Raw genomic sequence first — 13,391 nt, 5'->3', positions numbered from 1 at the left:
TGTACGATTGGAAGCTAGGGGGCTGTGGAAGAGTAGTGCCTTATTTTTGTCAACACCGACATGACTAGGGATCCATTGTAGAGTAATCAGCCACCCTTTTTCCATCAAGTTCGATAGTTGGACGCGGCAAGATATCGTTTTGGCACAGTCGGTGTATCAATTTGTCGACAGGGCGATATTGTAGATATTAAACAAGAGCGGTGACAATATACAACCCTGTCGTACTCCTCTAAGTATTTATATTTCGTCCGATGTTTGGTCTTCTATTTTTATATTAGCTCGCTGGTTCCAGTACAGATTTAATATTATTTCTATGTCTCTGGTGTCGACGTTCTTACCCTCCAGGATTTCTTTGAGTTTATTGTGGCATACTTTGTTAAAGGCCTTTTCAAAGTCTATAAAGCAGACGTGTACCTCTTGGTTAACATCTGGACATCTCTGTGTTAGGACGTTTGAGGCAAAGAGAGCTTCTCTTGTACCTAATCCTTTTCTGAATCCCATCTGTGTATCGTTAATATCGATATCTAACTTTTGATAGATTCGGTTGTGGATGACTCTAAGAAATATTTTAAGCAGATGACTCATCAAGGAGATTGTTCGATGATCTGAACATTGCATTGCCTTAGTTTTCTTCGGTATGGTGACAAACGTAGACAGCAACCATTCTTGAGGTATTATACCAGTACTGTATATTGTATTGAATAGATGTAATATTATAGTTACGGATTTATCATTCAAAAGCTTCAACAGTTCTGTAGGAATTTCATCAGGTCCATTTGCTTTTCCATTTTTAGCGTTTCTTATTAAGTATTCTACTTCTTCTTTTTTTATTTGTAGGGGCAAGAGTACGCAAATGAAGATTTAAATTTTTTTTTCATTTACATATTAGTGAACTTAGAACTACTGTCGATAGTTAAAATGGAAAAGTTTATGCCCCCAACTACCCTATCAACTAAAACCAAAACTAAAAAAAAAATGTAATTTTTATGTTCTTTGTGTATAGCAAGATTAAAATGTAAGACTTACCTAAATTAGCCTCCGAATTTCTAGAAAATCCAAACGCCGCCACCCAGTCTTCTGATGTGTTGATATTTGGTAAAGTATCTGTTAATATACTAGAAGGATGTGCCTCGCTATCTGTTTCGGTTGCGTGTTCCGCCGCCGAACTATTGGAAGGTAATTTTTGAAACGAATTAAGTGAAAAGAAACTAGTATTATCGTCGACTATGGGCGTAGTTAATTTTGGAACAGACAGTTGTGACTCTAGTAACGTCGGAGGAGATGGCGTTGCTGTTGGTTCACTGAGAGGCGGCGACGTGTTTTTCTCTTGTTTACTATCAGTCCTAAAACCACTATCGAATTTAACTTCGCTCTTTCCGCTACTGTAAGATTCCTTCCTCTCTCCCTTCCTACACCCGCTCTCCCCCTTACCTTTGCTTTTCTTTCCTTTCTCCTTGTCTTTCTTTTCTTTCTCTGTATTTAAATGCGGCCAGTTCTCCTTATTTGTACCACTACTATTAGACGTTGTGCTGCTACTACTGCTCACGCTACTCGACAGAGCAGCTGTCATATTATCTTTAGAAGACGATTTATATGTAGAATTTGAAGTAGGTATAGGTATAGAAGGTTTAGAATTGTCACAACTGCTGGACTGGTTGTTATTGTTGGCGGTGCGGAGGAGTAGGTTTTCGTGAAGTTTCTTTTCGTATTCCTGATGTTTTCCGGCATGCATCTGTTCCTTGGTAAAACTAGCCTCTGGATCACCTTCATACAAAAAAAACAATGTTAACTTCATTTACATATCTTTCTACAGTATTACTAGCTTACAAGAATAATATCTACTTTGATTTTGTAGAAAACAATATCACTTAATGTTTTTGTTATAAATCAAAATATTTTGTAACGGTTACGCTGTGTAAACCATCTCTATTAAGAATAAAGTTTCAGTTCATGTCACGATATAAAGAACTAACGATATTCTTAAATCCGTACCGAGCTGCGCGTCTACGTAACTCGGGAACTGAAAATTCTAAGCCTTTCGTTTGAATATATGACACTTTTATGCATTGATTCAACTGTATATGTTGGTATATTAGACTAAATTATAGTTTTGTGGTGCTATGCAGTCAGAGCTGACGAAGGAGGGAGTTCCGATAAATAGGAGGTTCAGTGAAGAGCGAATTTTATAAAAAAATTTTGCATATTTCCCATCATTAGATAAAATTTTTAATCTAATTAAGTACCATACTAGAAAACATTACAGTCAAGTTTGATAACTCGTCAACTGACCTTTCTTGGACCTTCGGTCAAATTCAACATGTATGCTATTCAAACCAATATTTATGTAATTTAATTTAGACACCTTTTGATACAATTCCCACTTCATCTTAATTTTCAATTTTTCAACATTTTTTTAAAATTTAAAAAATCTTAATTTTCTATGTATGACACGTGTCAGTTCTCATTTTTTGCAAAGTTTGCAGCATTGGATTCTACTCATTCTGTCTGTCGCCTCAACTCTATCCAGATGGTTGGATGCTTGCAACCGTACCCTAAACAAAACTTTTAATGTGCTGCCTTTTGAATGTTTTTTTATAAAGTTTTGAAAAAAAAATGTATTTTTTTACCAATGAGACACCTCTATTCCTAGGTATGTGTAACGGTCGCAGGGCATGATGATGATTTCGTTATTTTCTAATGCGATGCTCGATAGTTCGGTACCTATTGGTAGGTATTTTGTTTTTTCTGTATTAATTTCTAGTCCCCACTTTCTATATTCTTCTTGTAATTTCCTTGCCATGTACTCCAGATCATCTTTATCGTTTGCTATAACAACCTGGTCATCAGCAAACTGCAATGTATACAAGCAAATCTCTCCAAGGTCTACGCCCATACCTCTGCATTTACGTTTCCACTCTTTCAATGCTTTTGCAACATATATTTTAAACAAGGTCGGTGATACACAACACCCCTGACGTAGACCTTTATTAACCAGGAAGCTGTTGCGATAGTCTGTTTCCATTTTTTATTTGTGATGTTGACCCTTCATACAAATTTCTTAAGGCTTTTATTAAGGTGACACTAATATTCGTCTGTCGTAACACGTTCCAGAGTTTGTTTACAGGAACTGTATCGTACGCCTTCTGCAATTCAATAAACATGAGGTGGGTTTCTTGACTTGTGCTTAATTTTTTTTCTATTAGTTGTTTGAAGCAGAAGATATTATCAGTACAGCTTCTTCCTGTTCGAAAACCGGATTGTTCTTCTTCCTCTTGGTCTTTGTATTCCTTCTCAATGCGGTCTCTAATTATTCGTCCATACAAACGGCTGAATGTACTAGTGACTGATATCCGTCTATAGTTTTCACATTTAAGCTTATCTCCTTTCTTATGGATCGACGAAATATAAGCAATTTTCCAGTCGTCGGGTACGGGAGAACCATTTATAAATTGATTTATGCACCAAGTGACGGTTTCAAACAATTTTTGTGATCCACGTTTTATTAGTTCGGCTGGGATATCCCCTGGTCCTGGAGACCTACCGTTTTTCAGTTCTTTTATAGCTTTTCTAATTTCTGTCACTTGTATTGCTATATCTTCTCCTTCAATATTAACCTCTGTTGGCGATTGAGTTAAGTATTCGTCCCTATTTTCTGTCAGTAGTTCCCCATAGTACTTTTCCCATTTTTGTGTGGATATTAATTGAATGTTTGTGCTCTTCCTTTCGTTAGTTCTTGTTTTACTGAGGAACTTCCATGTTTCTGTACATTTTCTGCCTCTCTGGTAGGTATTAATTTCCTGGCACTTCTTATCCCACATTTCTCTTTTTGCTTTCACTGTTGTTCTTTATTCTTTTGAGTTCCAGGTATTCATCTCTATCTTTTTGTTGTTTACTGCTCAGCCAGCTTGCATATTACTGTGGAAAATATGATATCCGCGAAGAGACCCAGCAAGGCGAACTGAAACCGGTACAAAAAAGCAAGAAAAATAGCTTCCAGTCCAATTCACGTTAGAATACTTACGATGAAGGAGTGAAATCTCGATTAAGGAAAATTGTCCTTGTTGAAAATGATTTTTTTTTTGGAAAACATACCACCAACCGTCGACAGCATAATAAAAAGAGTGAAAGGTGATAAGGACCTACCAGCTTTTTCAAAAACCATACTTTGTAGACTACTAAATGACATGGGTTTTGAATGTGGTAAAAGAAGTCGAGATTCGATAATGATGGAAAGGATCATATCCTGGAGACACAAGTGCCTTAGACAAATAAAAACATTGTAAAAAGACGGTAGAACGGTTGACAAAAGAAGCTTACCAAAGAGCAGTGGCATAATCATGTGAACCACGTCAAGAAAGTAGAAGAAAAAATGTTTGCGGTGGATAGTTTGCAGGAAAATATTGAACCGGTGATAATTAATATAGGAGATAATTCAGAGGATGTGGACGATTTAGATATGGATTGCGATTAGTATTAATTAACGAGAAATATCTCAGATGTAATGCTCATTTGTTTTTTAGTACTGTACGTACAGTACATTTCAGGTATGATCTTCTTGTGTATTTTATGTATATATATATTTATCGTGTCGTATAGGGTAATTACTTGCATTTTTTTTGTATATATGTATATACGAGTTATTAGATATTTTATGTATATAGACATTTTTTATAGAATTAATTTGTTTTTTTTTTCTTTATTCTCTTATTTAACTCAGTTAAATTAATGAGTAAGATATTTGAAACGAAGCGCGTACAGTCCTGATTTCTCAGTCTATCGCCAAACTACCACACACCTACCACTGTGCCGACATGAGCGGCATCGCTGCGCGCCGTAAGACCAACACTGCCTTCTAACTATGGTTTCTACTATAGAGAAGATACAATATCTACGTTTTTTTTTAAATAAATACTAAGAGGATAACTTGTTACTTACCAAAATCATGCAGATACATACAGTCTGGCTTGGGACATGTTTGGTTTTTCATAAAATGCGAACAATATTTCGTAGTTCCTAAACTTGATTTTATCACTCTACTGTCTATAGTAATATTATTGACACTTTGTATGGCCCTTAAAGCATCATCACTTTTCATATAGGTTACATAGGCACCTGGAATTAAACGTTTTCGAAAATAAATCAAGGGAAGAAACGATATATTAATGGATGCCATTTTTAAAGTACGAATATTCCATCATTCGGTTCCAGGACTTGATAGATTAAATGGCAACGTCGCAACGGAACACAGTACAGTGGGAATGATGGTTTATAGTGACATATACACAAAATGTAACATACACATAACAAATTTTAATTCAAAAAGTGTTTAAGTTTGTTATGAACTTCCTGAAGTTGCAGATGAAGAAGATAAAAACATTCGAAACGCATAATCATATTGAACGAGGCGTACAGAAAATTGAAAATAAGTGAACTTGCAGAAGTCAACAAACAATTCTACTTCAATTAAATAGTATTGAAATACAGGATGTAAAAAGACGACGTAAGCAGCAAGAAGGGAAGTCCAGGAGATCAGCGAAAACAACGACTTGCAAATATCTTATTGATTTAAGTGATAATACGGTTGTAAATGTCTGCCTAAAGGCATTTCTAAATATATTTCGTATTACACGACAAAGAGTTAGAACAATTATTGAAAATTACAAAAAGGACAATAATATACCTATTGAAAAAAGGGTGGAGACAGAAAGACAACAAATTTTTTAACTAAGAAGCAAAGTGTTATGGTTTTTATAATGAAGCTAAAATGTATTGAGTCACTTTATTGCCGTGGCAAATCCGAACGGAGATATTTGTCTGAAAACTTAAACATTACTAAGCTCTACCATTTTTACTCAAGTAAATCGTCAAATGAGGCTTTTTCCGGGAGGTGTTTAACAAAAATTTTAATTTAGGCTTTCGTAAACCACGTACAGATATGTGTTCCACATGTTTATCACTAGAGGAAAAAATTAAACGATCTTAAGGAGATAATAAAGCTAATTTAATATGTTAAAAAAAATCTACAAGCTACAAGCTAGGGCATTCTATAATTTACTGAAGGAAGAAAATACCAACATAATCACTTTCTCCTTCGACCTTCAGAAAAACCTGTCCTTACCAAAAGTGCCAGACAGCTTTATTTACTTAATCTCACTGTCATTCAGGGATATTCAAAGGCTACTCTTGGGCCTCAGAAATCATTCAGCTATTGCTGGACCGAAGACCAATACGGGAAATCTTTCAATCATGTAGGCACTGCAATCTGACACAAGGTGGAGATCGGTGACTTTGATAATAGGCGACTCACTTGGACTGTACACATGGTATGGTGCACTACAAATTCCTTCAAGAAGTGAAAAAATTGTTTTGATATCTTTGATACCTAGAAATTCGCGTGAGGCTTTGGGAAGGAAAAATCAGGAAATGTAGCGAAGTGGGGACTCGATGCTGCACCATGACAACGCATTAGCTCATTCTGCGTCACTTATTTGCAATTTCTGCAACAAAGACGGCTGTGATATGCCCCCACTCCTCTATTTACCGGATCTGGATTCTACAGACGTTTTTTCAAATTCAAGAGAACTTTGAAAGCGTGAAGATTGTACTCGATTAAAAACTTTAAAAGGAAATCGCTGGAAGAGCCAAATAGATTCTAAATAATAATTCTCGCAGAGTCCTTTGTGAGAATGAATGTTTTTGAAGGAAATAACGTTGAATGAGTTACAATAGTTGTAAATCCTGGAACTTCTTGATCGTTAGTCGCACTAGTCATTCAATGAGTGTAATTTTTTAAACAGAATAAATTTTAGTATGTCTGTGGAATGAAGGAAAATATAAATATGTATAAATAAATCCCGTTATAAAAGCCGATATATGTGTATATATCAGAGTTTAAGTTGATATAGTTTCATTTTGACCTACTTACTTGCACTGGGCCCTTGCGAGCCAGCGTACGAAGTCGATTGATTGATCACCACCTTATGTATTTTTCCGAACTTGCCGAAGTACTCGTGCTTTTTAAGCACCTCCGGATCCGCCAACCTCATCGGTAGTCCCACAACGAACACCAGGTTACGCTGCACTACCCTAACGCTGGCCAAGTGCTTTCGGCTTTCGGTCAACTTGGCCTTGCGCTGCTGGTCGCGCTGACGTTTCTCCGCTTTCAACTTAGCAATCTATAGAATAATTAAAATTAGTAAAATCGGCTTTTAAAAACAAAAACTCGTTACAATACAGTGATAATACTGTTATATTAAGGATTAGAGACATTGACATTACGATAATTATCTCAGTTTTCTCAGCAACATATAGAGCACAATGTTTCCCTCGTATACTCTTTTGGTTATAACAGTTCTTTAAAGGGATTTCTTTTCCTGTTCTTTCCAGTTGCTCCTTTACATTTTTTTAAAGTGAATATCACCCTTATTAATTCTATTGTCAGTTCCACGCCCAAATTAGAAAGCAGGAGGGTGAATGGGTCGTGGAGGCAAGTGGCTACTGTAATTATATGCCAATAAATGCCCTAGTCAACATAAGTTTATTGGTTTATTGGTAATGGATAGCCCAAGTTCGTAACATGGGTACACCCATATCAGGAATAATTGTGCAAGAGCAAAACAGTTTTGATGAAACAGAAATTTTGATGCATCATCTGTGTGGTTGATTCGTTGGTTAAGCAACGCCATGGGATAAAGAAGATAGGACTTAATGGTGAGAAGCTCAAAGGTGACCAAAAAGGAGCTGAGTAATTTAAAAGTGACTTAGAAAGTCTTCTTTTTTACAAATAATCTGAGCTAAGAACAAATTTATAACTTTGTAAATTGAAGCTTTTGGTGAAACAAAATTTTTATTTTTTGCTTTTATTTGACTTACTTTAACCAGTTAGCAGATTTAACGAGGAGACAAAATTAAAAAAAAAAAGTATTAAACAATGACATAATGTAGAATTAATGGGACTAGAAGATGGTCAAAATAGCATGAGATAACTGACCAAACGATAGAAGTACTAGTCGACCAAAAGATCGAGATGAATTTTCCATATAGGTGTCAATGCGCCAATGAACAAACAATTGTTTATAGAGAGGAAGAAAAATTTCTACAGGACACTCGATTTTCTTTAAGGAATCATGTATTCTAAACAAACTTTTTATAAACCAAATATGTAGACCATATCTCGTTTTCAAATAGTCCCTTCCAAAATGCCGTTGAATAATGGTTAACTTTAAATATCTTTAAATGCATTTCCCTTTACGCAAAAGTTTCAATATTTATTTGTGAGTACGGTTCTTTCATTTGTATCACAAGTGGCATCTTTTGAAAGAAATACTGGATATTTTTACGTCGGTTTCACACGAGCTGTTTTATATTTCTTTATTTGTTGTGACGTACATGATTTTAGATGTTACTTCTGATTAGTATTTATACCAAACAAATTTTCAAGATTTTCAATCGTTTTCTCATTATGCTCCTTTTCCATAACATATATACTAAACGTGCGTGCACAGAAATCGGCCCACTGTAAACTTTTGACTTTAACTATATTTTTTTCAAGAAATATTCATCAGATCACAAAAACAAATATACTGTTTGAAAGACAATTTAATATGCTTTAATGTGAGTATAAATTTATGAAAACTTATTTCGGTTCCTATGTTTAACATAGTGAAATGAATTCATTAAGCAAATTAAGCTTTTTTATTATTAACATAAATAGGGTTATTGACAATTTAAAACTTAACACTTAATTTTTTAATAATGGGTATGACCTCCTCTTGCCCTAATAACATCTCTCATACGATTAGGCATATATCTAATCAAGTTTGCTATTGTTGTTTGTGGGATGTTAAGCCACTCTTCTTCTGCTGCAAGAATAAGCTCTGGGATCGAGTCTGGGGTATGAAGTCTAGCTCGAATTCTTCGTTTTAGCTCATCCCATAAATGTTCGATCGGATTTAGGTCAGGATTGTTTGCTGGCCAGTCTATAACCTGAAAACCGACTTCTGCAATGTAATCTTGCACGATTCTTGCGGTGTGTGCCCTTGCATTGTCATGCATAAAGATAAATTCGTCTCCAATGTAGTCGACGTAAGGTACCACAGGAATTGCTAAAATCTCCTCGATATATCTGACAGCCGTTAAACCTCTTCTTCCGTGAACACGGTCGTCCCTACGAATGAACTCAAGATCGGTTCGTGCTCCTATAAAAATTGCACCCCAGATCATGCAGCAACCACCCCCATAAGCACTCCGCTCTTCAAAGCAGCATTCTGCAAATCTCTCTCTTGCTCTCCGGTACACTTTCCTTCTTCGGTCGCTACCATAGAGGCATATTTTGGTCTCATCTGAGAACAGAACAGAACTGGAGTAAGTTTTGGACCAATCGCAGGTGTTTTAGGGGTCAGGTTATTTTCCCGCAGTCTTCGTCTCACTGTCCACTGACAAACAGCCACTCTTCGCAGCTCAAGGAGCTGTCGTTGCACCTGAACGGCATTAAGGTGACGATTTCTTAATGTTGTTGACACAATAAAGCGGTCATCACGAGCGGTTGTAAATCACCGTCTGCCTGTTCCAGGTCGCCTATAAAAGGATCCAGTCTCCTCATAACGTTGGCACACTCTTCGAACCGCTGCGCGTGTCATATCCAATTGTCTAGCAACAGCTCGCTGACTAAGTCCATTTTCGATTAGAGCAATAACTTGGGCGGCTTTTTGTGGTGTAGTATGCATTAAACTAACACACTTGAACACTGCTGAGATTATGAAAAACGAATAATATGCAAATTTCACTTGCAAAGGCAATACTTTTACAATTAGACAAAATTGTTATTTTCGTGACAATCACCACATAAACACGTTTCATTTGTTTACCGGTTACTACGCATGTAAACGATAAGCCTTCTTGATAAATTTATACTCAGATTAAAGCATATTAAATTGTCTTTCAAACAGTATATTTGTTTTTGTGATCTGATGAATATTTCTTGAAAAAAATATAGTTAAAGTCAAAAGTTTACAGTGGGCCGATTTCTATGCACGCAAGTGTATTTCGATAGAGTTTATAAACTTTTTTTGGAAATCTTACCTGCTCTTGAGATAAAGGAATGAAGTCGGCAGGATCTTCCGAATAAGCCTTACGGCAAGCTGGACACAATCCATTTTCATCAGTTCTAATACGATGCCAGCAAAAACGACAGATCTAGAAATAAAACGGTTTCTAAGTAGAGCAACATTTACGATTATTAAATTAATTTTAAAGCTTCAATTTATTTCATAAACATTGTAAATATCTAGTTAGACCGGTTTCGTAGGTAAGGAAGATATCATCAAGAGTTTACGTAAAGTTTTACGTGAAAAAGTTTCAGTGTAATACGGTTTTGGTCTATTCAGGAATCCCAAGACATTGTAATGTTTATTTTAATTTATTTACAATCTTTTAACACTAACACTAAAAACACAATTAATTTATAACATTTATTTAAGTACTTAAACAGTACAAATTTATTTTATTGACCGACTCTAACATATAAATTGTTGTAAACCCATATAGGAGGTCACACATTTAACTTTATTGTTAGCTACAATTACATAAGGCACTGAGGATGATCTGTTCAGATCGAAAACGTTATGCCAGTATTTAAATTTTTGACGACACTTTTTATAAAGTTTTAACTATCTGTTTTTATACCACAATACAAGTGTGAAGTGTTTTTTTATATAAATTGTTCTTTATAAATATAGCGCGCCTATGCTTTCAGATTTTAGTAGAAATCTCTCATCCCCGTTAAGTCTTGCTTTGAATCATCCGACAGGCTTCTAGACTCCTCGTGACGTCAGAAAATTATAGCCATTTTTAGCCATATTTTACATAAAAAGATGGCTAAAAATGGGAATTTTAAAAACTAGCATTTTGAGCCTTCTCTTATGTAAGGCCGACTCTATGTGGAACCAGTCCTATCCCAAATAGCCTTACCGAACAAATTTTACATTTGTTCGCAATTGTTTCGCAAATTGTCCACAATTTACGAAAATTGTGGACAATTTGTTTAAAATTAACCCATGTTTTTTTCAACTTTAACTGCAGATAAATTAGGAAATTCAAATCGAACGCCATTTAAAAAATTGAGATCTATAATTTAAGTTGGTTATAACAGTTTCTGGGAGAAAAACTATATATATTACGATGCTACAACCCCAAAAACGGCCCAAAACCGCCATTGTTGCACTTCTAGGTTAGGATATCTCAGAAACCAGAACCAATTTCTAGCTCAGATTTGGATTCAGCACCCAAAAACCTTCTGATAACTATATTCTGATTTTAGGGTCCGAATATTGGTAAAATTTCGTCGACCTGTGTTATTTGTCATGTTCGGTCCATTTCCGGGTCAGTTTCCTTTTGATTTATTTGTATTGTGTGCTTTGTGTTAACACTTTTAGGGCTGTTTCTTCCAATATATTTTTATACCTATTCCACATCCACAGTTTTCCATCTATAATTATCTTTTGGTAAAAGTTTTGTCTGGTTTCCTTTCTTTTTGGTCTCTCGCTTTTTTCCTAATATTAAACTATTAAAACAATAATTTTTTTAGCTGATTTATTCTAATCTAACTCAAGAAAAATTAATACAGTAATGAATTAAATTTGGGGCCCGCTGATTTAAAAAACAAATATTTTTATTTCAGTCGTACAACGATCTTATTTGACAATAACCTGTACTATTATTTACCTGTGTGTAACTTTCCTCGAAATTTCATTGAATATACACCGATGCCGGCCGGAATATTCTTATCTATAGATAAGTTCACTCACGAATGTTTCTTTCTTGTAGGCACACGAATTACGTAAGTATGTGGGTTGTGACACAATGATAATAAAGACAGAATATATCGCCTACATCCTTTTACAATAAAATTCCAGAAAACCTATGTAAATTATTTATACGGTTACATGAGATTATTTTTGAGCATGATACTTTTTTAGAAGAGATTGAATATTGTTAAACTTCTTTTTATACACTTTTATTTAAAACAGCAAAAAATATTACAATAGGCCTTTTCAGTCGTCATGTTTTTCGTCAGTTTTGATCAATGACGTATAATATATATTATACGTAAATTTATAAATTAATATATATTCTCTTTAAATGATTTAGAGCGTATATCACTCATTCATCTTTATAATTCATAATGACATCGCTTCGTTGTCAGTAAATAAATACAACAACAATTATTGTCATTGTCATAAAATTGTACATTACACTACACAAGGGCAAACAGTTTAAAATTTTAAAAAATACGCGAAGCTACATTGTGGTTGGCATCAGGAGAGGGAATGATCATCATTCAAATTATTTTATAATATATTGTAGCTGGAATAGGGGATATTATATTGAAGCTGGAACTGTTGACTCACCGGAACGGTTGATAGCTTACCGTTATTTCGACTTTGTAAAAATGACTTTTGGCCGCCTAAATATCTAAAATCTATGTATGTGAGACGTTCAATTTTCGCTCACTGTATTCGACTACAACTTAAAGAGAAGAAACTTCATATAATCCAGTCAAACAAATAACTATACTCGATTTGGAAATGCATGATAGTGGTATTTGTATAACCGAACTTTAATAAAGTTACTAAATTTTAAACAAATTATGTAATATCTACTAGCTGACCCGCCAAACTTCGTACAGCCTTAAAATTAAATAATGTATCAAAGTTCAATAAGCTCCTCTTTCCAGTCTGTTAAGTAATAGAACTCTCTGGGTAATGAAATAAATCCGGTCGAGGTCTCAATAGCGACTTTACCATTTCCAATTTCTAACAACTGCTTCGAAAACACAATTGCACTTTGATCTTGTTGCAAAAACACTCGCATGTTAGTTGTCAATTGGAGCGTGTTTACATGCCGCCACAAATTGTATGATGTTAGGCATGTGTTTAGTTCGTACGCAGTTCGTTTAGTTCATGGCTCACCACCAATGTTTTTGATTTTCATGAATATCTTTTAAGTTCTGTCCAGTCGCTTAATGACCTCTTATGGGCCGATGTACATTCATCCCAACCGATTAATTTGAATACCTATAAAATCTTTGTCATTGTGCTATTTTTGGCGATGTATGTTTAATGGTAATTTCAAGTCAAAATTTGCAATTTGTCCGCCCTCCAATAAAGTTGCAGATATTCCAGATGAAGTCAACGCTAGTGCTACTGCAATGTGATCCTTGTCAATAAAACTAAAATTAATAATGTTTTTTCTGTCCATCCCCAGCGTCAAGGAAGTAAATTCCACCAGATCCAATGTTCGCAGCTTCTATCAAAATATGGTACGCAATCCTATGATGTTGATTCAATTGTTGAAAATTTGTATGAACTATTTTGACAAATGCTTCAATGTTG

General features: G+C 35.0%; 1 protein-coding gene across 6 annotated transcripts in view; it reads right to left on the bottom strand.

The window, feature by feature from the left end:
- The window catches only part of Cnot4 (CCR4-NOT transcription complex subunit 4), a 65,787-nt gene that overhangs the window by 30,612 nt on the left and 21,784 nt on the right, over positions 1 to 13,391 (bottom strand). For all 6 annotated transcript variants that reach the window (XM_072525125.1, XM_072525124.1, XM_072525120.1 and 3 more), the window contains 4 exons: positions 10,081 to 10,194; positions 6,926 to 7,175; positions 4,936 to 5,112; positions 1,027 to 1,764 (listed from right to left, as the gene is read on the bottom strand). In XM_072525125.1, the coding sequence (XP_072381226.1) occupies positions 1,027 to 1,764; positions 4,936 to 5,112; positions 6,926 to 7,175; positions 10,081 to 10,194 (1,279 nt within the window). The remainder of the gene's footprint in view (positions 1 to 1,026; positions 1,765 to 4,935; positions 5,113 to 6,925; positions 7,176 to 10,080; positions 10,195 to 13,391) is intronic.

The sequence above is a fragment of the Diabrotica undecimpunctata genome, chromosome 3, assembly GCF_040954645.1.
Source record: "Diabrotica undecimpunctata isolate CICGRU chromosome 3, icDiaUnde3, whole genome shotgun sequence".
NCBI lineage: Eukaryota > Metazoa > Arthropoda > Insecta > Coleoptera > Chrysomelidae > Diabrotica > Diabrotica undecimpunctata.
The sequence above is the reverse complement of the archived record's forward strand: the minus strand, read 5'-3'. Positions and strand labels throughout refer to the sequence as shown.